This window comes from Protopterus annectens, chromosome 12.part0 (assembly GCF_019279795.1).
Source record: "Protopterus annectens isolate FY-2018-M chromosome 12.part0, PAN1.0, whole genome shotgun sequence".
NCBI classification, from domain to species: domain Eukaryota; kingdom Metazoa; phylum Chordata; order Ceratodontiformes; family Protopteridae; genus Protopterus; species Protopterus annectens.
In genome coordinates, this window is record NC_056746.1 from 14,037,466 (window position 1) to 14,063,913 (window position 26,448).

Genomic DNA, 26,448 nt, shown 5'->3' on the forward strand with positions numbered 1-26,448 from the left:
ATTTGCACTATTATAGGATGAGTACAAGTGCAAAACATAATTCAGTAAAACATTTGTTTCGGTGTTTGTTTTACGTTTATGTATGCTTTGGATACATTCTTTAATGTTACTTGCTGGCTCTGCACTGTAAAGGCTTTGGCCATGACTGTATCTCAGGTAACCTAATTCTGACTGGAGGTCCAGGTACTGGGATGGGTGTAAACATACTATTCATTGGAGTGGAAGTTTATTTTACAGTTCTGCTATGAGAGTTTCAACCGGGAGAGGGTTCAAGAGTCCAAGATTGCAACACTTCATTTAGGATTTCTGTGGAACATTAATCTGCTGAATAATGGATGTGTGGACCTGCTCATTTGTGCAAGGTCCAGCATGGCAGCCAGTCCACATGCTTTCCAGCAAACTGAGGGGGATGCTAAGGTTACACAAAATATCTCCTGACCCCCTGCTGAATGTCAACCATGATCCTCAGTACTTGTCTATCTGTATTAGGTCCAAGGAAACTAGGCATGGGGGTAATGAATGGCCAGATAGGATGTTGGGGCCTGATTGTTTCTAGGATTATGGAAGGGGGTCGGTACAAAGTATTTAGTCATACTTTTTTTTATATAAACTTGACATCAGTTTTTGACAAAGAACAAATACTTGTTTGACTTAGTGTTTGATCTAGTGAAAATAATAACCGTTCACATGCATGGTGAAGCAGTTTCACTCAGTTTCTGTAGACGATTTTTGTCTGTTGTATAAGTTAATGTTTCTTATAGGTTACAGAAAGTTGGTGTCTCCTCTTTGTCTGTCTTCTCCATATGCATATTTTGTTGTCCACCTTTTCTATTTACCTTCTCTCCAGGCTAGCTGATTTAGTCATCTATGGTGTTGTCTCGTCTTCTAATTCTATATGGTCTTTGTCAAGTAGACAGCATGCTGTTGTAAGCTTGGGTTCGGAACTGGCTGAAGACATCAGAAGAGAAGCTGGAATTTATGTGAGCAATGTTTATATGGCAGTTTCTCTAACTTTTGTCTCAAAACTGTTTTCTTCTTCCCCTAGTGAGAGAAGATTGGGATAATTTTAATTTATCTGATCCTTATCTGAGATCAGGATGTTATAAAGTGCGCAGACCTTATAGAATTGTATGTCCATAGGTTTGTACCTGGCAATCCTTCCAGTAGTCTGTTTGGAGTATAGCCACTACAGTTCCTGCTGCACACTCTCTGTATCCACGAATTAAAGCTGATTTTAAAGAGGGTAGGAACTACGCTGACATGGAGTGGAGCTTTTACCACAGGTAGAGGATATTTTGGAAGAGCTTTTTCATCAACAGCCTCCGTTAATATTATGATATAGATAAAAGTAAAAATAGTATTGGTAGTTTTATTGTTTTTTATCAATATTTATGTTGCCTTTGTTGACCAGGTTAGTCCCACTAGGTTTATTGGCCTGTTTGAGGGAAGACCCAAAGTAGTAATTTGTACTTACTAGGGGATATCTGGCCAGGGCAGTGGAGAACTTTTCCTACTCTTTTCAATAAGTGGTGCAGGATCATTTATACCCACCTGAGCCACCACAAACTTAGGAGGATGGGACCTTGGTCTGGCATCTCATCTGAAGCATAGAATGATGGAAGAAGCTGAGGAGGAGTGGGACATTGATAGCATTGTACAATGAGCAGAGGTTTCTGCATAGGAGGTTGTAAATGGAGGACTACATTTATTGGGCTTTTAGTCACTGTATAATGTAAAGAGGTCACAATAGTGATTTTCTTGCTAAGAAAATGTGTTTTTTCAAGCTAGGTTATATATTTGGGTAGATGCATACCAAAGGGGACATTATATTCTGCTATGGGCTTGATTAAGGAAGAGTAAGGTGAATGGCAAGTTTCTTCTATGTGGAGGGATATACCTTTAGTAATCACTTAGGTTAGGTAGGAAGACTTGTTAACAGAAGTTGATTGGTGTTCAAGGCAGAACTCATTGTCAATGAATATGACTAGGTATCTAAAGACTGCATTAACTTGGGGGAGGTATCATTTGTGTGGTAAGTGCAGGGGTGTTTATTTCCCAAAAAGTATAGTGCTGCATTATTTTCGCATTCTTGAGTCCTTTCCCTTGATGCCAGGAATTAGATCCTCTGGCAGAATATGGATATCAGTTAGAGAGTGCCAATGATAAGTTTGCACTCATCAGCAGAGTTAGCCAGATAGTAACTCTTATCATCTGGTTAGGCATCAATAAAGTGTATGCCAAAGTGGTGGCAAAATAATACAGAACCCTGCAGGATGCCACTGATGGCAAGCCTTTTAAAGGACAGTATGCCTCCAACACCGTCTGAGTCAGTTGGCTACCCAAAAAGGTACATAGGGGTTATTAAATAGGTGAGTTTTTCAATAATACCAGTGTGTGTGTGATTGTATCAAATGTTTTAGCTAGATCCAGGTAGGTAGTGTATATTGCTAGTTCCTGTGGTACAGGGTTTGATTCCCTTAACTAGCCATTGATCCCAGGTTGTCCTTGAAAAGGGGCCGTGTCCAGTGAGTCCAGCTGACTATTATTATTTATTATTGTTATTATTAGTACTACTAGATTGAGTAGTCAGGACCTAATTTTCACAAAGCTGGACTGCTTGGAGTCAAGGGATTGTAGGCCACCGTTGCCTTTGTTTATGCATTTCAAGATAATGTCTATTACTTTACATATGGATACTGATGAGACTAATTGGTCTGTAGTTACCAGGGTCAGTGGTAAGGTCACCTTTGTATAGGGGAACCACTAGGGCTGTTCTCCAGGCCTTGGGTACATAACCAGTGGAAAGGCTAAGACTAAATATGTTTAAAAGTGAATTGGGGCAGCAGTGTTTAGTCCTTAGGAAACATCCTTCTGTGACATCAGGACCTGTGGAGTTGGGGTGTTTAGTTTTGGGAAGGGCACTTAAGATACCGTTTTACAGAGAGGTAAGGGCTAGGTAGTAAGGTGGTAGGAGCAGGGAAAAGTTGGAACTGAATTTATCTGCGAGTACATTGGCCGTGTCGACTGGGTTGGAGTAAGGTCCAGAAGAATCATCACTGGTCGGTAAAAGCATGACAGATAAAGATGTCAGTTGTTCTGATAAAAGTGTCAACTAGAAGAACCTTAGTGGAGGCAAACATGCAAGTCCGTGTTGCTCAGATGAGCACGTCAATGTCGTGAATTGGCAATCTGTTGGAAGTTAAACTCATCAACCATTGTGTCAGGGAGAAAGAAATCTGTGAAGGCAGCCAAGATTTGTTGCAACATGCTGTGACTTTCAAATCAACTTTTGTCTCATGTTCCCAGCATTCTTCCAATATACATAGTTGACTTTGCTGTGCAAATCCCTTGAGGTATGCTGGTTGTTTACTATGTAAAATATGGTTACAGAACTGCAAGCATATAAAAATGCAACCAAGAAGTTCATTGGAACTTCTGACATAGCTGATCAAGTTAGCCTAAGGGGAATCTTGTGCAGGAGAGCTTAGTTCAGTTTTTCTTCAGCTGGGATTTAATTGTTTCTGTCCATCTCCCTTCCCCCACCTTCTTTTGACATTCCTGCAGTATATTGTACCCCAATGGGGAGGACAACACAATCCAAAAGTCACATTCAAATCAGCATGCATGTTAAGACAACAGCCAGCTAGGAGAAGTAAATGTTTCCTATTCCCATAAGCTGCAACTAAGGTAAGAAAATAGGTTGCAGCATGTGCTGAAAAGAGCTGAGCAAATTACATTCAAGCCCAGTGGTACAATAGTTTTCTGTGTAATGTTTGCCATTCCTACAGTTTTTCCTGCTTTCCAATTAGGAGACAGCATTTAACAAGTGAAAAAATAATTAAGTAAAAATGTGTAGCAGTAGTAAAGAGAGTTACTTTTTATGTTAGAGTTAACAGAATTGTTGAGACATGTTGTATCATATGTATGCTTACACATCTGTCTATATGATATGGTTATACTAATGTGCTGGTTTCTTTGAGATAGCGAGAAGGGGGATGTGTGTGCATGTGTGAGTGACTGTGAGACAGCCTTACATGTCATTGCTTCTCATTTGTCAGCGATCTTCTTTAAACCACAATTAGTTTCCATGGAAACATTCTAGAAAGGGGGGCTGTAAGGGAGCTAAGATTGCATAGGGTTAAAAAAAAAAAAAAAACATAAAAGTACTGTAAACCAGAGCTGTACATGTAAAAAGGGAGGAGGTTTGGGGAAGAGGCAAATAGATGAGGCTTTGCAGGCAGCAGCTACATTGCTATGCCTTCTGCTTGTGGCTCTGGAGGATTTTGTAGTGTCTGAAGGTGCTGCAGTGATGGCTCTCACATATGGGGAATACGTCTTTTCCTTCTGTGACGAGAGCGTTAATTCTTGTCAGTGCTTCCAACTGTATGCACGGCTTGTAGCAAAGGAAGGAGCTGGTTTTGGAGGTCAGTCGTGAGAGAGGACTGCATCTGGCTGTGGGCTGTTCTTGAGCGTTTGAACTGGAGTCAGATTGATTTAATCTATTATGGTTCTGAAATGAACTGGAACTAACAGGTGAAAATTGTCGTTGCTGACTGGCTAGTCTTCAGAAGATGAAAACATGGACTGTAAACCATTGCAGCTAAATTGGTGACTGCCAACAGGTCAACTCCATATTCCTTATGCAACAGTCTAATGGATTATTGTCATTGATTTCTGGAACATATAGGAGATGCTCCCTAATTGCGTGGATGAGCCTGGAGTTCCTGATTTTTTCCTGATGGCAGATTCAGTGGTGGTCACAATATTTTATTTGATATTTTGTCTGTCTGTATCAGGATCCCTGAGAGGAATACCTGCAGTAACAGACAGTATGAAAATGTTCTGCTTTTGTTGGCACATGATTGACAGACTCTAGATACATTCTAAGAAACCGCCATAGAGGTGGCATGCTTTTAATCTGAGAGGTGTTTGATTTGCCATGTACAGGGGCACCAACAGCATGACAGGTAAGGGCAAAAGGGAATAGTGTTCCTCCCATGCCCCTAGTTGCATCCTGTTATTCTGCAGAGCTAAACTGTTTTCATCTTTGTGATGGCTTAATGTTATGCCATGGGAATTACCTAGTTTTTTTTTTCTTTTTTAGCAAAGAGGAGAGAGTTGTAAACAGCAAGCAGTGTGCACAGATGTACCAAAAGCTGAAGACTCTTATAAATACTAGGCATAACCTAATTTTCAGTTGTGATTAGTGAGTCCTTCATTGCCTTTACTTTTAACCTGGGACATGTCAGAGAAGCATTTTAAAATCCTGTATAATGGGAAAGCTAATGTCTAGGGCACAGTTGTACTTACTGTCTTGTCTGCAGAAGAGGGAGTGTCCTTCATGGTTAACAATTTCCCCTACCTTTCATTTTACCCTTTAAACCCTTAGCATTCTTTGGGTTGTTGAGGACTGATTGGTGTAGTGTAGAGTAAGAGTTGGCAGATAACACAGAACAGAGGCATTAGATAGAATGGGGTGAGGGGAGCAACCCCCCCCCCCCCAGTGCAAGGTATGGGGACACAATGTGCAGATGCTAATCAGATAGTACAAAACCGGAACTCTGTTTTTGAAAGACAGCGTAACTGAATGCCAATGTTGTGTCATGGTGCTTGATGCTTCCTTCATTGGTCCATATCTGGTGTTTGGAATGTAGCAAGTGGAATGCTACATTTATTCAGAAAGAGCAACATTCTTTTCTTACTTGTCAGCTAGAAGGACTTTCACTCTTCATCTTAGAGTTGAAAAAAGGATACCAAGGCTAGTTGAAAACTCATGCCTGTGTTCATCATTTGTAGTTTGCTTCCTTCAGATAAATTAAACATCACTACAGTAATTTTACATGTCGTACAGTGTTTTATATAGCAAGTCATATAAAGATTTTATTTTATAAAGCATTCAGATTTATTTACCCTGTTTTAACATCCTAGTATTTAAATATCTTGACTGGACATCACCAGTGTTAACCTGATCTGGGTGTGAAATATTCTCTTCTGGTTACTGCTGCTAAGCTTCACACAGTAGCTGTACTGATGCAGTGAGGAAGCTGGTTCCCTCCCCTACCTTATAATTTTATATTCATCTCTTGAGTCCTGAAAAGTACAAGTCCATAGCTACAGGTGACATGACAGATTGCTCATAAGGAGCTTGAAACCGTAGTAGTATTTCAGTGTTACCACACTCCAGCTTAGGGAGCTCAGGTACGTTACTGATGTTTTACATTTACTCAATGGCAGGGAATGTCATTAGTCCACCTTGCTTATATTCAGTTTCTGACTTTCCCAAACTATCTCATCTTATCTGCCTTTGTTCATGTGCTGCAAAACTGACTTTTTAACACAGGCATGAGCACCATAACTGCTTGTTCAGTCCTTTTTGTGAAGCAGTTGGGCTATGGTTATCCATATTAGTGGGCACACACCTACTTGTAATGTGGTCGTTCCACTGTAAAGACAGCACCCCACAGCCCCATGTCGGCCAACATCCTTCAGTGAATTTAACACCATTACTTGGGTGCCTACGAAATGCTGTGGCTGTGAGTTGTATGAACTGAGGTATGTTGCACAAACTTCAGGCTGATCACAGAGCAGCCAGCAAAGGGAAGACGTGACACAGCTGGATAATACGAAAATACCTTCCACATATGTACCACTGTTTTTATTGTTTAATAGTTTTCATGGTAAATGTCTTGAAGAATATTCTATGTTCTATTTTTAAACATTTTTTGCATTTTTCACTAAGAAAATACTACATAATACCAGAAAGGTAAAGTGTGCAATTTGATTGATTACTTAAGCAGATATGATTTGTAAAGCTGTTTTTTGGCAGTGGAAGTACCATATGTACTAGGTGTATATGAGTAAATGGTAATTGAAATATTCTGTTTGGGTTTAAGGCACTAGTGTGCATTTTTTCATTGCTTGCAGGGGAGCTTTGTGACTGTTAATTGCAGTCCTCCAGGACTGTGCTGTGTGTACACAGATTTCTGTTTCCTCCACTCCACTGGCATAGCCTCTGTTGGACTGAGGTGTAAGCAGGCAGGAAACGAATCACTTTTTTTTTTCTTTTCTTTAAACTAAATGAGCCCGGTCAGCTTTATAGGCTTTCTTCCCTTACAACACCCACTTAAACATTTTTTTTTATTTTTCATCTTTTTCTTTAAAAAGCACTGTAGCGTATTCTGTCGGTGTTCTGTGTACATAATTTTGTGTTTGTTTACAAAATGTATTCCGGATTTATGCATTTTCCCAAATGACTGACTATGTCATTGCATATACAAGCTAGAATGTATGGATGATGATGTGGTACTATTGGAGTATGTCTGACCCATTGAGTCCCATCTGGTAAGTGGACTACTACAACAAATCTTTATTAATATCCCCTGAGGTTACACAACTCTGAAGAATGTTATAGTAAGTAAGGGTGTAGAGCATGTGCCCCTTTGATGGGGAGTACTTGGCGCATTATTTGGGATTCAGTGAACAACACCATAGCCGGTATAATGGCTTGATAAGATGTAAGATTCAGAACCAGGTGTGGATTAAGTGTAGTTTAAATGACATTCCCATGAGGTTTCCTTTTTTTTTTAATGGAGATAAAAAGAGACTTATTTAGATGCTTGTGGGGGGTTGGTAACCTCAGAAGTGAAGGGGGTTTACCAATAGTTTTCCTTTAAACACACTGAGCTGTTAAGATGTAGTATTCTTAGGACCCTGCATATCATTGTGGACACTAGTCTGAGTTACTAGCCCAGCTTTAATGGCAGTTGTATAGTATTGTTTTTTGCATAATGTTTAGATGTTACTTGAAACAGTATTTAATTGTGTTGTGAGATGCTTTTTCTTACAGTTATTGTTTAGTACTGTTTCTAAAGTCAAATGACTCTGAATAAAGAGAAAACTGAATTGTATATTTCTTTTCACTTTGAATTTCTTCAACCTTGAAGTTGAGTGTGCTGAAATACGAAAGGGTTTGGGACGGAGCTCCCTCATGATGGAATGCAGGGTGTGCAGACTCGGTGCAAAAACCCTGTCCTAATGCTTTACTCTGACATTTTATGTTTATTCTGTTGTGTGTTTTTACTGTTTCGTTCACTCATTTTGGAGTCCTGGTTTTACAATATGTGCTGCTTCATTATAGAAGCCTGTAAAGGTTTATATCTTAACTTTTTACATACTGCAACAAAAAGAACTAACCACAAGATTGTAGTTTATTCCTGAATATGGAGGTTTGAGAGCTTGCTTCCACTTGTCATTTATTTCACTCCTTGATCTTTATTGATACTGTCACAGCTGGAATTAATTGGTCATTATTTCTTATTCTAGCATTATTGTTATGTTGGATTGCATGATGTTTTTACTTTTTTGTACTATTCCAGATATTAGTGCAGAATGCTTTCTTGGTCTTCCAGAATGCATCTCTTGGGTATAATGAAGTCACTGTAGTTTGAGGTGATCCATATAGCTCGTAATTTGCTTCTATGACCAAGGAATCTGTTTTTGATGCTAAAAGACATACTGTACTGAATCCACCTCTGACTTTAATTTAAAGCTAGTTTAGATTAGGGATAGCTGCAACCTGTAATGTCTGACAGTAGTAAAATTGATATTGATGACTCTAAAATATTGGGTAATGTTAATTCTTGCAGCAGGGGTGTAAGCTATATATTATCTGTAGACTTGTTCTTCCAGTACGAGTTCTTAGCAGCCCTGTATGCCTTTTGCTTGTCCAGAAGAGTTGATAGTGGCAGTCATGTCAGTCTGTGTAGCGTAGACAAGTTGGAATATGCAGCACTTCCAAGTGAAAAACTGAGCTTGTAAGATAGGTTTTAGTATAGAATTTTTATATTTTTTTTCTAGAATTAAGAAGGACCACCATTTCTGGCTGGTATAATTATCCAGGAATCAGATGAACCAAAGGGGGTACTAATAAATGTGTTAAAATTAAAGTTGCTGGTAATAATGCAGCAACTGATTGGTGACTGTTGGTCTGAAAACAAGATGTCAGGTCACAGGGAGCGAGCCAGCTTGCTGGCCCTGTGGGGCAGCTGTACTTACTCTGCCTTCCAGCAGAGCATCCTCTTCCTCGTTCTGCTATATGCTACTCTCCGAGGGGAATTGTACCTCTGCTTGCTGAATTTCTCTTGGTTTACTGTGTGACTGCAGTCAGTAGTTTGGGTCCTCTAGGCTTGCCGTCCATGAGGTGGAACACTTAGTGCTCCTGCTAGGTGCCACCCATGTGGTGAGCCAGAGCTGCCTCTTTCCCACTACAATCAGTAAGCTGATGATGTCCACTCATGCCCATCCTTCTTCACCAACCCCTACAGAAGCCCAAAATTTGCTGTAACATTTTAAGAATATTTTCATTCAGTTAATTCATTTTTCTTTCCAAAAGCTTTATATTTATTCAGGATTGGCCTTTGGTCAACTAGTGCCCTAGGCAAAAGGTCTCCACAGTGCCCCCCCCAACACCTGGTCTTCCTACACCATCCAGATTATTGGAAAAGTGCCCCTGCTAGAGCAGTGCCTTAGGCAGCCACCTATTTGGTCTACACCTAAGGCCGGCTATGTATTTATTAACACTGTAAAATGCTTTGAAAAAGTGCTATAATAGAAGATGCGTTGAGATGTTCCCTTTATTAAAAGAAATCTGATATGAGGGTTTTATTGAACCCGAGAAGTGGACTTTGGCAAGATAGGTGCCAAGTTGTGTAAAGCAACCTAATTTTGAAAATATTTAAAAATATTGCTTATTATTGTAGTTGGACTTTCACCATGTTACCTTGTCCATGTTTGTTTGGTGACTGTCATTTTCACTACATAGGGTCACAGTGGAAGAGACGTGACCAGATTTAACAGTTATGCAATAGCCCTAAATATAACTATGGAAGAAAGATTGAAAGGCTTGGGGGGATAGGTGTGGTAGGAGGTAAGGTTTTACCCTAGGCTATGACTTAACTAGGTCCAATGGGGTCAGTGCTCTACCTTGGTTAACAAATTAAAAAAAAAATTATAGCAGACCATGTTTATGCAACAAGTTATTGATTATGTACAGGGAAGTTAGAGAAACTCCTATTTCCAAAGAGAAAGCACAGATGTTGAAACAATTTCAGCAGTGCTATACAGGAAAAGAATTAAACATTATATATGTTTAGAGCCAGCTTAATGCAAATGCTTTGAAACTCGACATCAAATTAAGTAAAATGTTTTTTTTTTTTGATTGGAGAACAATAGAAAATAATTCTAGACATATTGTATGGATGTTTCTATGAACAAAAATGTGCAAGCATCGATTTTAAATTTATTATTAAAATAACCGTTTTTATATATATTATACCTCTTTTCTGTAAAAGTTTGTAAACTTATTTAGCCAATATGTTTTTGTTTGATATCAATAAAATAATAAAAAGAGTAGATAAAAGAAAATGAATCATAAGCTGCATTTTTGTGAATTCAGCAGGTTAGTGTACATGAATTGCAGAGACAAATCCCATCAAGGCAATAGTGCCCTGCAAAGTGAATGACCTGTAAACATTGTAAAAGATTAAACCACTTTGCAGAAATGTGCAAAAATGCCAGTTAAAAGTAACGTACAACAATAAAGAAACAAGAAGCATGACAAACACAAAATATAGAAAACACTTCATGCAAAATGTCAAAGGAAAGTAAAAATGAAACAAAACTGTGAAAAATTACTACATGTATGTATAATCAGTAAGTGAGAGTGAAAACAGTATATGCTAAAAGTAACAGTAATGGTGATGAACTGTAGAGTAAAAAGTTTCCATAGCCTGTGGTGCTGCTTTAAAAATATGGACAAGTGACATTTAGAAAGAGTTAAGCCCTCAGCCAAAGCTGCATAAAGCAAAGTGCCAGGTTACCTTCTTATAACTCATTAACTCTTTTTCCTATGAAAGATTGCTGTCATTTACCATTGCTTCTGTTTCAAAACAGAGTAAATGTATTTCTGTGCACTAGACGATAAAGGTCCTAGACCTTATCATGCAATACATATGCTTGAACAGATAGGAATATTTAGTTCTCCAATGATTAGAAGAGATAAACAAGAGAAAGCGAGAGGAGGGAGGGAGAGTGAAAGCGAGAAAGTAAAATTATAGAAGTCAGTACAGAAATGATAAAATATTACACATTGTCAAGAATAAAGACGTTGAATGAAGGAGAACCACATCTAGAAGATTATTATATCAGGTTAACATCTAGCAAAAGAGTGTACCACTGCAAGATATTTGACTTGCCAAAAGCAGCATGGATGAACGTTACCACAGGCTTGTGTACGCCTGTATGCAACAAAGGTTGTTTGTACTGATGGATGAATATTTGAGATGCATGACTGTAGAACCTGTTATTTCCCCATCACCTATCGTAGTTCTAGATAATATAAACATGTTGACCAGAAGGATATTTATTTGGTATACTAGACTCCATTGTAGTTTAATAATTTCTGTGAAATGCAGAGAGTAACACACAAGGAAGATGCCATTCTGGCCACAGCCAAATGGCATAATGCGGAGATTTATGTTCAACACAGGAAAAGTCATAAGGATTGCATATGTGAAAAGTAATATGTTGGAGGCAAGCAGTTAGTATGCTGAGATATGCAGGCATTCCATAAATTCAACTACAGGGAGTGCACCAGCACAACTGAAATTTAGAGTTCGACCTGTGAATGAGCTATGGAACACATCTGATGTTTTCCTTAAAAAAACAAAGGAGGGGATTTGAACAGAAAGCCAAAGTGTAGCAACCTAATGATTTTAAGATAGGTCAGGAAGAATACTTTTAACAGTGGACGGTCTGTTTTCCTAAGACACGAGAGCCAAAGCAAACCTTTGTACAATCAATCCTGAGTTGTGTTTTGTACAGCAGGGGTCCCATGATGTTGTTAATGGGAGTTGTACTGTAACGAGACAGTGTTCATTTGAAGACTTATTTTAGTGATTTTATTAAGTTATAAGTTACTGCTCTGACTGAATAGTTTTATTACCTACTGACATTCAGGAAGCTAGAAAACAAACGTTTACTGTGATGGGAGAACTGTCTAGAAGGTTGTAGAGGACTATTAAACCACAACTTTAAAAGACAGCTCGAACAACACTTGCCACTTTTTTCTGTTGTAGATTAAGTGGGTGGATAAATGATTTATTTTGTAATTATTTTTGGGTAATTGACGTATGTGTGTGTATTTATATAAAATCTTGAGGCCCACAATCATACTCATTACTCTGAGACCATAATATTGAAAGAACAAAATGATGGAAAGCACTATCTAAAACTATCAAATACAGAATCCTGTACCAACCTGAACACAGTAATGAGTGTTAGCATGTGTCCTGCCCAGGGTATCCATCAGGAACGAGGGTTAACATGGAATCTGCAGAGGGACAAATCCAGGAATGTGATATTGTGGTCTTCATTGTATTGGTCTTTCGATATTATGATTTTGAGATTGAGCTTCCATTCTTGTCTACATAATCTGTGTGAAATATATATATATATATATATATATATATATATATATATATATGTACAGTCGAACATGTTGGACATTATAAATGTATTACTAAATTCAGAGTTGTTTTAAGGAAGATATAAATAATTTTAAAAGTTGGAAGTATGTTACTAATTTCAGAGTTTCTTGAAGGAAGGAATAGAAAACATTTAAAAAATGTTACTTGCAACAGTTAAATGGCATTGTCAATTGAAATTATCCAGAAAATAGCAGGGTGTTTGAAATAACTCGCTCACTCACTGCAAAATTCCATCATTACTGCTGATTTAGATGATGTTTGTAGTCTGTGTTTACAGAGTTCTGTATTTCTCTGTAGTGTTGTACTTTTTTTGGTAAGCGTATTGCTTTCAGTAAAATAGAGGAGTGATTTTAAGTTGCTTAAATGTCAACTGGCTCCTAACATGGCCTAAAAGATGTGGCCACTAGCAGTGTCTCGCTGGTAGACACCAGATTTAACAATCAGGGTCTGGGGAGGTGTGACCATTGTATTGTGCTGCACCCCGTAGCCTGGGCACTCAAATGTTCAGTAAAGTCAGTTTTGAATGGGTTACTTGATAGTGCCCTTGGAAGTCTGATCTTCCCTGCCAGTTTGATTAACAGAGTTGTGAATGACCAGTCATGTTACGTGTAAGCCTCATTTATTTGTATTAAGTGGTCAAGAATTCAGAGTGCTGTTTGAATCTGAGGGTAATGCTACTCAATTCTAGAAGTCTAAACCTCAAAATGCACTCACTCAAGGCACTCCTTAAAATGGAGAACATCGACATCTGTGCAGTGACAGAGACCTGGTTCAAGGCTTCAGGGAGCATCCCTGCATTACCAGGCTATAATTCATACTACACCTTTCGGCCACCTAATCTGGACCGAAACACTAAAGGCGGAGGCTTGTCCATATTCATTAAGGATATCCACACCTCCAGGCTAGTTGCTCAGCATAATGCATCTGAGATTATCCAAATGCAACTAACTCTGGGCAAGACCACAATCCAAACTGTAGCTTGCTACAGATCCCCCACTATGCTCCAGGATTCCCACTCCTCATTTCTTGATACACTGGAAAATATTAGGGTACAACCTAACACCCTAATAATGGGCGATTTCAACGACCCCACCATTAACTAGGAAAACACTCGTGTACCAACTCTTGTGCTCAACATTTTCTGGAATTCATAAATTCCAACGCATGGATCAGCTTATCCACACCTCCACCAGGGGCAGCAATATCCTAGACCTGGTCATTACCAACATGGCCAACCGGTGTTCCACACCAGAGGCCAATTCCTTGTTGGTCAGATCCAACCACAAGCTAATCACCCTAGACATCCACATCCCAACCCCACCCCCCCCATTAGGAAAACCACCGTAAAAAATTTCTCCAAAGCCAACTTCATGCTTCTTAAGACAGAAGTAGCAAACTTCACGACGACACCCATGCTGACGGACAATAGAGGTACGACTGCTGAATCCTATACAAATGCACTTTATGTAAGCACTTACAGTGCATGGACCATACAATCCCTAACAGAACCAAGATGCTATCCTTAAAAAAAAAAAAAAAAAAAAAGGAAGCCAATCTGGTGGTCCCCTGCCATAAACAAACTCTACAACAGAAGAAAGAAACTGTTGCAAAAAAGAGTAAAATCCCATGATTGGAGGAACTCCCTGGTCAGCCTCAGTAAGAAGCTGAGATCCCTAATAAAATCCTCCAAAGCTAGTTACTAAAACAAAATCGCCACTGATTCTAAAGACAACCACAAAGCATTCTATAGCTATGTCAAGAATCTCAATGGAAACACTCACATCTGCTGTGAGTTACAGCACAATGGCACTAAATATACAGAACCAACTGATATTGCCAACATCCTGGCAGATAGGTTCAGTGCTAACTTTACCCCCTTCTCATCCCCTAAAGGGCCCATCTATATACCGGAAGAGTGCAAAGTTCCTGTAATCACGACTGCACAGGTAAAAAAACACACTCTCCAAAGCCAAGAACACAGCATCCATGGGACTTGACAACATCCCAGGCTGCGTTCTACACATATTACAGAATGAACTGGCACCTCACCTAAGTACCATGTTCAATCATAGCCTCACCTCAGGCTTTGTGCCCACTGAATGGCTTACAGCAATGGTTATCCCACTCCATAAAGGGGGAGTCACCACGGACCCCGGGAACTATCACCCCATTAGCCTGATGAGCCTGGTCTGCAAGGCTATGGAACGTATCATCATGGAACTTACAAACAATGACATTGGTAATCTCCAAACTCTGGACCCTACCCAGTTTGGGTTTGTAAAAGGCAGATCTTGTCTCCTAAACCTAATAGACTTCTTTGAAGTGGTCACCAAAGCCGTAGATAAGGGTATGGTGGTTCACACAGCCTATCTGGATCTCGCCAAGGCTTTCAACACCATCCCCCACTCTACAATTATCGATAAACTCACTAAACTAGGTATAAATCCCTATTTCAGAAGATGGGTTGCCAACTGGCTCACTGACAGAACCCACACTGTAAAAGTAGCAGACTCCAAATCCAACTTCAGACAAGTGGAGTACCACAGGGTTCAGTCCTGGGTCCTCTCCTGTTTGGTATCTACTTCTCTGAAGTACAGGCTAACACAGAAGGTCTTTGGCTAATGAAGTTCGCAGAGGACTGCAAACTAGGAGCCATAATCAAAACTCCTAACAATGTGGACATCCTGCAAAAGGGCCTCACTGAGACAGATGCCTGGTGTCAAAGACATGGCCTTAAGCTCAATGCCAAAAAGTGCATTGTCATCGCTTTTGGTAAAAACTCTGTACCTATGAACTACCACATAGGCGGTAGTCTACTTAACACCAAAAGTGTGATAAGAGACCTTGGGACACAGGTGGACAGTAGTCTCTCCTTTGATAATCACATCGCCACAGTAAGGAAATCCTTCTACGTGGCACACCTCATCACAGCAGGTTTCTCAGCCAGGAAATAAGAGGTCATTGTTCCCCTCTACTCATCACTCATTAGACCCATTATATAGTACAATGCTGCTTTTGGTATGTACCTCACAAGACATCTACACCAACTGGAAAGGCCCCAGAAATACCTCCCAGAGGATTACCGGCCTCAAACAGATGCCCTATGCAGACAGTCTCAAAAAACTCTAGCTTTACTCTGTTGCATATCGCCTACTCAGAGGCGATCTCTGCGTAACATACAAGCTATGTCAAACCCAGAGCTGTTGGACATGCTCCACTTAAAGAAATCCCAATCCCTCCGAGCTACATGCTCTAGGGACCTTAACCTTGTCACCACAATAAACAGAACATGCTGGAGGGATAGATTCCTGTCCCGGAGACTTCCCATACTCTGAAACAAACTGTCTATATCAAACAAAGCTCCTCATTAGCACTCTTCAAGAAAAATCTTGATGATTGGATGGAAGATAGGAAATTCACCCTGGGGATCACTTCTGTGGCTCTGCTTGACAGGGGCACAGGAAAATAATTTTCTTGGATGATGAAAGCCAGGGTACCGTTTGGCTAGGTTTATATAGGCCCTAGGCCCAATAGCCTAGTTGCCTACCTATGAACCTACGAATGAAGCTGCTATAATTTATTTTGTCATTTTCGGCTTTTTCATCCAGTGTGACTATTTTCACAACAGTAAGACAGCCTGCTATGAAATAAATGATGCTCTTCTGAATTAGCTGTGGCCTCAGATATATTCTGTTAATATAAAAATGTTCGACTGTTAAAGCTGTACCCCTGTTGTGTTTCTTCATTGTTTTATGCTGCTGTTTCTATGGATTCTCATCACTTTTATATTGGTTTGAGAAGGTGGACCAGACTAAAGTACACCTCTCTGCATAAGAGAATGAATGAATGGATAAGTAAACTATGTGGCATCTTTCCTGAGTGGGACAGGGAGGAAGATATCTGACTGCCAGCAATATTTATTGCTTTGGGGCATTTAATGCATGTTTCCTAACCAGTGACGGAAGGTTTAGAGAAAAATAAAAGCTTACAGGGAGTTAAATAAGAAGACATTTTCTTTCTTTAATTATATCAGGGGGATTGGAAGATGGACATAGTCTGAAACAAAATTTGTGCTCCATGTTCATCAAGTCTTTTTTATTTACAGTACTTAACAGATATACATCACACTTATAATTCCAGTTTTGTGCATGTGCTCGTTCTCAGGACCTTTGTCTAGTATGTGTATGTGTAAGTATTTTAGGAAAGATGTCACTTTTATTGCCTTAAAGAAGAGGTCCTTTTTCCTTTTGAGATCATCTGAGCTAGTGGTTTTTTTTTACTCCTTTGGAACTTGGTCAGTAAGCTTCCAGTTTTACATAAATCAAATGATGCATTTTGAGATAAGTGGCCTCTTATGGGAAAGGTGATACAGTTATTATTTTGGCATTAGAATCCCTTATTTAAGGAACTAGAATTCGTAAAGCAGGAATTAAACTGCCCTACATTTAGGAGCTGTTGGTAATAGGATAATGAGCAGAGATTGGTTCTGAATGGGAGGACAGTGTGACAACTTATTTTCTTGTTCTTTTGGCTATCAGGATTAAGTAGTTTAACAGCATATTACCCTTGTGCTAGGCTCTACTTTTCAGTGTCACTGAATATTTTCCTGTTAAAGCTTTAAGGTCTAGCCCACTGCCTAGGAGGTATGCTTGATCTTCCCAACACTAATAAATCCTCCTACTGGACATTCTGTTTAGTTACTGTGTAAGCTATCTGAATTGGTCTGCCGTTATTTGCATTTTTCCATGCTGTTTCTGAAATTCCCCAGTTCATGTAACCACAGAGGGTTCCTCCTTCATCCACATTCATTGTTCCAACAATGGTTTACTGGAGTGCGAGGCTTGAAGTGTACCATATGATCCAATTGGGTTTGAAATCTGGGAAGACTGTTGGGTTTGCCTAGGTATCAAAAATAATTGAGCCTAAAAATGATTTTGTTCATTAGGGGAACAAAATAGGGTATCAGGGTAAAAAATAAAGGCAGTATATGTGAAGCCATGAATGCAAGTCTGTTCCAGTAAGGCTCAGTGACGACTTAGACATGGAATAACCATCTTTTTATGTGATTTTATTCATTAACATATGTTACAAAATTAGAATGACTGACTGACTGATATAGAATTGTACATTATTTAAAGGAAACATAGTTAAAACATTAAACAGAAGCAACTGAATTTACAATTTATCAAACATTGCTAGTTGCAAGTGAAGCAAAGGCATTATCCGCTGTATGTTCAAAGACTTATTGTAGTCTTTAGGATTGTAATTATGTAAACCATGCTTACTGTGTTGTCATTTATGTGGTATAGCTATGGCAATAAGAATATTCAGAAATGGCATTAACTCTGCGGTCATGTAATATCCCGGGCCTCACACAACCTGTCACATTTGTGCATTGCGTGATAGAGAAGTAACCTTGGGTACTTCCCCCCAGGGGACTATTCTGCATCCCAAGTGAATAAAATAATTGTATTTTGTGTCTTCCAGTAAAAGGTTAAGAAGAATCCATCCACTTTGAGTCTATATAGGCCCTAAAAGGAGCCGCTGAGTGTTGCACCCAAGAGGATCTCTTTATAATGGGGTATTTTAGGATAAACCACACTTTGAGGTGTAGAAAAAATTCCAGTCTGAGCACTTCAGAAAGCATGTGAGCTCTACGCTTCCACACAGAATGTAGCACTCCAACTACGTATTGTAATTTCTATTAGTAGTAGTGCCGGCAACCTCCTCTACGTACCTGTTTCACTTCTCATGCATCCTAACTTTACACCGGACAGAAGTCTAGATGTATTTTTCAGTGAACAAAAGTGTATTTAAAAAAAGTCTGGATATGCACAGGTCCTTAATTAACTTCAACATAAGTACATTGGTGGAGCTATGATGGGTCAGACAGCTTTGCAAAGCTTTCTGTGCTAGTGCACACATGTAAAATGTAGTGGAGGGTAAATGTTTTGTACATGAGTATTGTGTGAGGTACTTGGCAGGGATGGGTATGATATTACTAAGTCAACTAGTGAGACTGATAAGACCACCTGTTCTCTAGTCAACTTGGTGGTAGGATTTTAAAATGGTATCCGTCAGATGTAAATATTTCAAAAATAATCTTTTCAGTAAGTGGGTGAAGGAAACTAACTGCTTGGTTTTATAGTCTGACCTGTCTTCCAGTATACTGATTTCTTCTGTTCTGAATCCTCCCAGTGAACTGGCTTTCCTCCTGGAGCCACCTTCAGCTGATTACAAATACAAGTAAGGTGGTAATTCAGATCATGGCAGGCTTTGTGTGTACATAAGTGTGTGCACATGAAGTGCTGTTTAAGGCATGTACTGGTTTACGAGTTTTGCAGCGGCCCTAACCAAACTTGATTTCTTTGCAACCCTGGGAAAGTGAGTGTGTGTGTATATCTCTGTTGTTTGCTAATTTATGGACTAAATGATTGGAAGTTTGCCTAAAGTTGTTGAGTATGCTATTTCCAGACTAAATTTCCATTGCAAGTAAAGGGGCTTTTGCTGTGTTGATTTTTCTGGGAAAAGTTTCATATTTCTGATGAAACAAGTTTATTTTTACTTTAGGATACATCTGCTCCTTAATGGCAGTTAACTATCCCAAACATTAAATCATTTAAACATATTTCTCTGTGTACACAAGTGTGTATATGAGTATTTCCTAATTAAACAGTTTCAGCAAGAGCATATTAAGGAATTGGTAGCCATATGAGATAAATTGGATAGTGCAAGACTTTATACCAGCTCACCTCTTTAACTTTCTTAACAGTCTTGAACTTGGAATCCTCATGCAGTAGGTGAGACAAGGACTGTGAAATGGGTGCAAAAAACACTATGAGAAATATGAGTGGGTGATATTGAGGCAGAAAGACAGATGAGGAACCAAAGGATGATCCCTCCTGCTAATTAGTTACCAAGAATAGCTCTCTGTTTTAATGTATTTTTTGTCCAAATTCATTTCTGCATTTGTTGCTGTTCTACAGTGAAATGAGTATGTTCTTCCTTTTCACTCCTGCTAGGGAGTGAGCTCCAGTAGAAGATGGTATGTATCGTGAAGTTGGTAGCAGCACAAGTGGATTATCAGGCATGCTTTTACGATGTGATGTTAGTAGCATCATAAGGTACTTTTGACATTTGGTTTGCTTTTATGGCCACGGTGGTGCAGTGGTTAGCATTGTCACCTCACAGCAAGAGGTTCTCCGGTTCAATCCTCGGCTGGGGTGCCTTCTGTGTGGAGTCTGCATGTCATCCCTGTGGTCACGTGGGTTTCCTTCGGGTGCTCCGGTTTCCTCCCACATCCCAAAGACATGCTGTAGGTGGATTGGACACCCTAAATTGGCCTTAGGTGTGAGTGTGTGCGTGTGTGTGCCTTCCGTGGAAGGTTGGGTGCTGGGCTGGCAACTCGACACCGTAAAACTCCACTGCCAATCATGAGCGAACATGTGATCCGCTGTGGTGACCCCTAACCGGGAAAAGCCGAAAGAAGAAGTTTTATAAGAACAGTTCCTGAATGTACCCATATCTTTTGATGACTGTAAAGATAAAAAAAGATGGAAATCCAAGAGACATAATGTGAGATAATTAGAATGGAAAAAAACTCATGGACGATTCAGCTGTATCTCTGTGGAACTAGTTTATAGTTGGGGGTTTGAATAAGTATTTGAATAGGTACTTCACTTGACAGATTACTTGTAGTGTGAAATTTCAGTCTGCCACCATGGCTGTTTGCCTGGCAGTTGTTATTCTAGGCTGTATATACAGCTTTACATAATCTGAGTGTATTAAGCAGGTGAGGTTTTGAAACGACCTGTAGAAGAATGTGACTATGAAAATTGGGCCAATGATGAAGAGAAGTCTACTCAGATCTTGTACAGTTTGGCAAGGACTGGGTTACAACTTCTATTCCGAAAATGTAAGCAGTGGCTCCCTTAGTAGTAAGAAGATGTACAAAGTTACTTTTAGGAGTTAGCAAGAAAAACTGTTAAGACAGTACTCTTGGCATAGAAATTCAGTCCTTGGTTTTGAATACTGTAGCCACCTTGGAACAGGTCTGACTGAGCAGCTGTAGACAGACTGTCTCTAGCAGTGGACACAAGTGAGTGTATGGTCTGTGTGATGGCACCGTGCTTAAATTATGCACCTAATGGTATGAAGATATATCACTGGCCAGGGTTGAATGCCTTAAATTTTGAATTGTGTAGGATCAATATGAGGATTATGGTATTAAAGAGAAAAAATGCAATCTAGTTGCAACTTCTCTGTTGCAGTCATTGCCTTAATACAAGATGGATTGTTTCCAAAAGGTGTTCCTCTTTGAAAAGTTAGACCCCCCCCCCCCCCACAGGGTGAAGTAAGGTACTATTACCAGTATCTATGATTCTATAAGGTGATGGGAGGGACAAATAAGCTGTCAAACCAGCCCCCTAAAAATTAGAACTAAAAACTGGTCTGCTGGTACTCTTCTAATTTTAGCAAGAGATCTTATTGCAAAGATTTTCTGCAGTGTGCATGTAGCTGTGAATATTTTTCATGGAACCTGTTGCAAAGCTTACAAAACTTCCCAAGGCATGCATTCTTGAAACATGCTCATACCTCTTTTCTTCTGTGCCATTATTGCTGTGCTTGGATTAAAAGGTATGTGCACCTCAACTGTATCCACTTCTTTCCAGTTGATTGCACTGATTACATCTCCTTTTAATAGTTATTGTGAGAAAGTACCTGAGCTTGATACTGAATTATATCTCCAAAGACCTTAATGACACAAAGCAACCACCACTAGCAAACCATGCAGCATTGTGTATTGGCATGTATTGTAGTATTGATGTTCATTTAGAAGCACTGAGATTCTGCAGAGTGGTGCTGCTGTGCACACACAAGCACAGTGTGTCTGCAGAATGGTACTGGTTTTCAAGTATGCGCACCAATTTTCTGCAGAGTGGTGCCATTGTGCAGGCATGGGCACCAAGTGTCTGCAGAGTGGTGCTGGTGTGCATGCACAAGCACAGAGTGTCTGCAGAATTGTACTGGTTTGGAAGCATGCAAACCAGTTGTCTGCAGAGTGGTACCAGTGTGCAGGCATGGACACCAAGTGTCTGCAGAGTGGTACTGATGAGCATTTGTAAGCACTGAGTGTCTGCAGAGTGGTACTGGTGTACAGGCACGAGCACAGAGTGTCTGCAGAGTGGTAATGGTTTGCTGGCATGAGCACCGACTTTCTGCAGAGTGTACCAGTGTGCAGGCATGGGCACCAAGTGTCTGCAAAGTGGTACTGATGTCCATTTGTAAGCACTGAGTATCTGCAGAGTGGTACTCATGTGAAGACACAAGCACCGAGTGTCTGCAGAGTGGTACTAATTTGCAGGCACAAGCACTGAGCGTCTGCAGAGTAGTACAGGTGTGAAGACACAAGCACAGAGTGTCTGCAGAGTGGCACTGATGTGCATTTGTAAGCACTGAGTATCTGCAGAGTGGTACTGATGTGAAAGCACAAGCACTGAGTGTCTGCATAGTGACACTGATGTGAAGGCACAAGCACTGTGTGTCTGCAGAGTGACACTGATGTGAAGGCACGAGCACTCTGTGTCTGCAGAGTGACACTGATGTGAAGGCACGAGCACTGTGTGTCTGCAGAGTGACACTGATGTGAAGGCACGAGCACTGAGTGTCTGCAGAGTGACACTGATGTGAAGGCACAAGCACTGTGTGTCTGCAGAGTGGTACCAGTGTGCACACATGAGCACCGAGTGTCTGATATTTGTGAATTGCATTGCTTGTGTCAGTGCACTTTAGGGTCTGTGAACATGGTCCACCTCCATCACATACACATCATGCCAAAATACGAATTTGCTAGTGTTCTCAAAGCTGCTATAACCAAATTCTCTACCAGCATTGATGCTTTAGCACAAATATCCCATACTCTTTCCTCACTTGGGGTGAGAGAGACTTGTTCATTAGTCGCTCGGTTCCCCTACCCAATCCCTTAAGTTAGTTGGCCTTTCAGTATCGTGTCATGCTTATCATACTGAGCCACTGGCACTGTACTCTAAAACAAAATCCCACTTTAGCAGACTGGTCCTGTGCACACAACTTTTAATAGTGAATTTTAATGGACTGACATTTGTGCTTGGGTATTGTCTAAATAAATAAACTGATTAACTGAGTTAGTGCATATAATTATTTGAGAAAACTAAGTCTAATTGTTTGAAGTGTTTGCTGCAAAGATAGAAAGTACAGAATTAGGTGGCCTTAGTTTTGCATAGATTTATTGAGCTTTAGAGCAGCATTTTGAAGGGATTCCTATTTGAGAAGTATTTACTGTTTATTTATTTAACATTTGTTTACTGGGAAAGTCCGACTTGGAACAAAGCCAATTTTCAGGGGATGCCCGGGGAGAAACGCTCCAGACACAAGTCTTTGTAACTAATAAAGAAACACAACAGAACATATTATTTCTTTATTATCTGTGGTGGTGGTGCTGCGGTAGCGTTGTCGCCTCATAGTAAGATGTTGTCCCGTTCGATTCTCAGCTAGAGCGTCTTCTGTGTGGAGACATGCATGAATGGGCATACCTTCGTTGAAGGTTGTGCGTCAGGGCCGGCAACTCAGCACGTAAAAATCTACAGCCAATCATTAGCGGACTGGAGTTCCGCTGTGGCGACCCCTAACTGGGAAAAGCCAAAAGACACAACAATAATCTGTTATAAAAGTGATGCATTTTAAAACAGTTTTGTTTATAAACGTGGAAGAATTCCACTTGGGGGACAATATTCAGTAATTCAAATACATTAGTTTTAGATTTAGATTTTCTAATAATTTTTTTGGCACCAATGGAATTAAAATGAAGAGGGCATTACAGTTTAGATCCTGGTCACAGCTCAAAATAGTTTTCTTAGCTGCAGCCATTTGCTCACCCAATATTTCTTTCTGCAGGTAAATCGATCAAATCATTATGCCCCCAAAAAACTTGCTTCCAGTTACCTCTTTCTTCCCCGTCACGCCTCCAACATTTGCTATCTACCTGATGAAAAATTCTTTGAATTATGCTTGGGGTATAAAATTACTTAAGCGAACACTTCAAGCAATAATCCTAAACCTTCTGGACTTTGTTGCATAGCTGGGAGACATAAGTATGTCCTCCCATCGTTCCCTTGTAAATTGATTTTCCTCTCTCTCTTTCCAGTCTCCTCTGACTCGTATACCTTACTAGTTATCCCTTTTTAGTGGCTGATTCTTTTCTATGAGGTGGCACAGCAGCACAGCAGAGAGCATTGCTACCTCATAGCAAGAGGTTCTTGTGTTTGATTTTCGGCTTGGGTCGGGTCCTTTTGTGCAGAGTCTGCTTGTTCTCCCTGTAGTCACATGAATTTCCTCTTGGTGCTCCGGTTTTCTCCCACATTCCAAAGACCTGTAGTACGTGGACTGGAGACACTAAATTGGCCATAAGTGTGTGTGTGTGGTATGAAAGACCAACCACGGCAGGGCTAGCCACCCAATGACATAAACTTTGGCTCTAGATGATTGTACTGTTGAAGTGACACCCAGATCCCATGTGTCAAAAATGGGTAAAGGAGTTGTGGATGGATGGACTGGTCAAGGGGATTTAATGTCCATTTTGAATGGAGTAAAACTACAGTGGAGTTCTGCATAGGTGGTTGCACAGTAATTAAAATACTCAGGTTTTCTGTACATTGTGTTAAATTGAAGGAATATTGGAAAAGAGCCAGGTGTATTGGGTCTTGTATTAGTCGTTCGTGCTGCTTTTCCCGCCCTAGTTTTTCATATAGAATTCTTATTATAATAACATAGAGTGAAAACTTAAGAGAATTAAAAAAGTTTTTTTCAGTTAAAATACATTTTTATCTAGCTGCTCATAAACTGTGTATGTACTTTGTGATGTCATGACATAACTATAGTGCAATGCTCGGAACATATGATCACATTTGATATTAACTGTATTACAGCAGAAATTAAGATGGGCTTATTTCCTTTGTACATGTTTTACATGTACTATCATTGGGGGGGGGGCTTTAGTCTGCATGTACTTTAGTTCTTCAAGATGGGAAAAAACAAGCGGCAGTAAACAAGGAGGAAACAGAACATTGTGTAACATACATAGTTCTTTCACTAGTTAAAAGAAAATGCCCAGCTCATGAAGAGCTCTTATGAAATACATGTTATGCAGATGATGAAAAGGTTTTTGTTTTTGCTAAAACCCATTTGAAGTTGCAGAAAAATGTTGAAAAGTACCAATAAAAATACAAAGTGCATTCTGGATGACTGCTTTTCTCTACATTGGTCTTTGGCAAACACAGAAAGATGAAAAGATGTTGAAAGTACTCCTTAGTAAAAGAATAGTTGTTTTCTGGCACCCTAGGAAACCAAATCAAAAAGAAAACAATGTGGTTCTAAGCGGTTTCTCAGCAAAAAAGCACAAGCCTTCAAGGCAGGAATAGTCCCATGGCTTTATGCAAAGGAAAAGCTTATAGAAAAGAAATACTGCAGCTAGGAAAGGATGCTGAACATCTACATGTTCCTGTACTTTGAATGCATGGGAGGAAGGAGGGCAAGTGATCCCCCTAAGGCTATGAAATAGATTATGGCAGCCTTTCAAGTACATGTCATTAAAACTTGTTTACGCTGTGCCTTTCAGCTGCCCTCAGGAAGAAAGTATTTGAAGGTGGGGGAAAAGGGCAAACTGGTCCGGTGGTAGTGATGATGTCTCCAAACTACCTTGTATTACCAGAAAAAAATCTTCATTTTCTGAGATTGCTGATGCTTAAATGTACTTCCCACTGATTTGAACTATGGATAGAGAATATTGGATTCATAAGTTTTCCAAGTTCTCCTTTTTTATATAAAATTATTAGTTTAAGTTCTAGTCATGCCAATTGTTTCTGTTAAAAAAAAAAAAAAAAAAAAAAAAAAAACCCACTTGCCACCTATATAGACATGAGCAGTAAACCCTGACTGCAGATTAGGTGAACAGCTTTTGAATATCAGCGTGGGAGGTGGAGGAGCCACACAGGGAAGAAGGCAAATAAACAGCTGACATGGCACACCCATTCTGAGGTGGGGGAGATGGGGAGTGATAGTTAGGTTCCACTAGTTAACTGCCACCTGTTATAAGGCAGGCAGTGATTTCAGACGGTTCATAAACTACACGAGACTGGCCTACAAAGCAGTGTATGGCTTTATAGGTGGTTCAGGGGCTATAGAAGCATATAATGCTTCCTGGCCTTACAGTCATTGATTTGGCTTGCTGTCAGGGGGCAGGGGAGGTTAAGGCCAAAACAAAACAGTCCAGCTGTGACTGAGTTTTCGTGTGTCCTTGACTCATGCTTACAATTACTAGCCAAGAGAGTTTGTCTGCCAAACTTCCCTTGGAGGGGGAAGGGGCTCTCCCATCAAGTCATATGGGGTGCTGGTAGTCATGCAGCACTGGATGAGTGGAATGAATGGTTTAGGAGAGTGAGACATCTGAGTATTCAAGACAGGGAGGCCAAAAAATGTATTCCTTTAACTTATGTCTACAGAAAATTGATTACCTGGAATCCTCATTCACTTTAGATGATTATAATAAAGATCCCAAATTAGTAAATTGTTGGTCATTTTCTGGTATCATGGCAAGAGGGTTACATTTCATAAATGGAGCTTTTTTTTTTCCTTTTGCAAACTTAGGACTTTAAAATCTTTCAGTCTTAAAGTAATTTGGTCATGATTGTAGGTGCATTGTGGCATCTAGTGAATTAAGTGCCACAGTGCACCTATGTTGTTGTAATTTAGTATTTATTGGGGTTGCTTTTTAATAAACTTTGTATAAAGTTTTTATTGAGCCACAGCCCAAATAAATATATATAGAGGACCATCCTGATGTCACTGTAGGTAAAGCAAACACTGTGCC

The 26,448-nt window shown here is 39.8% G+C and overlaps 1 protein-coding gene across 1 annotated transcript in view; it reads left to right on the forward strand.

The window, feature by feature from the left end:
• Nucleotides 1-4,187: 4,187 nt before the first annotated feature.
• Nucleotides 4,188-26,448, forward strand: part of FGD1 (FYVE, RhoGEF and PH domain containing 1) — an 854,635-nt gene continuing 832,374 nt past the window's right edge. The window contains exon 1 of the mRNA XM_044089056.1: nt 4,188-4,967. Coding sequence (XP_043944991.1) covers nt 4,940-4,967 — 28 coding nt within the window. The 5' untranslated portion in view covers nt 4,188-4,939. The remainder of the gene's footprint in view (nt 4,968-26,448) is intronic.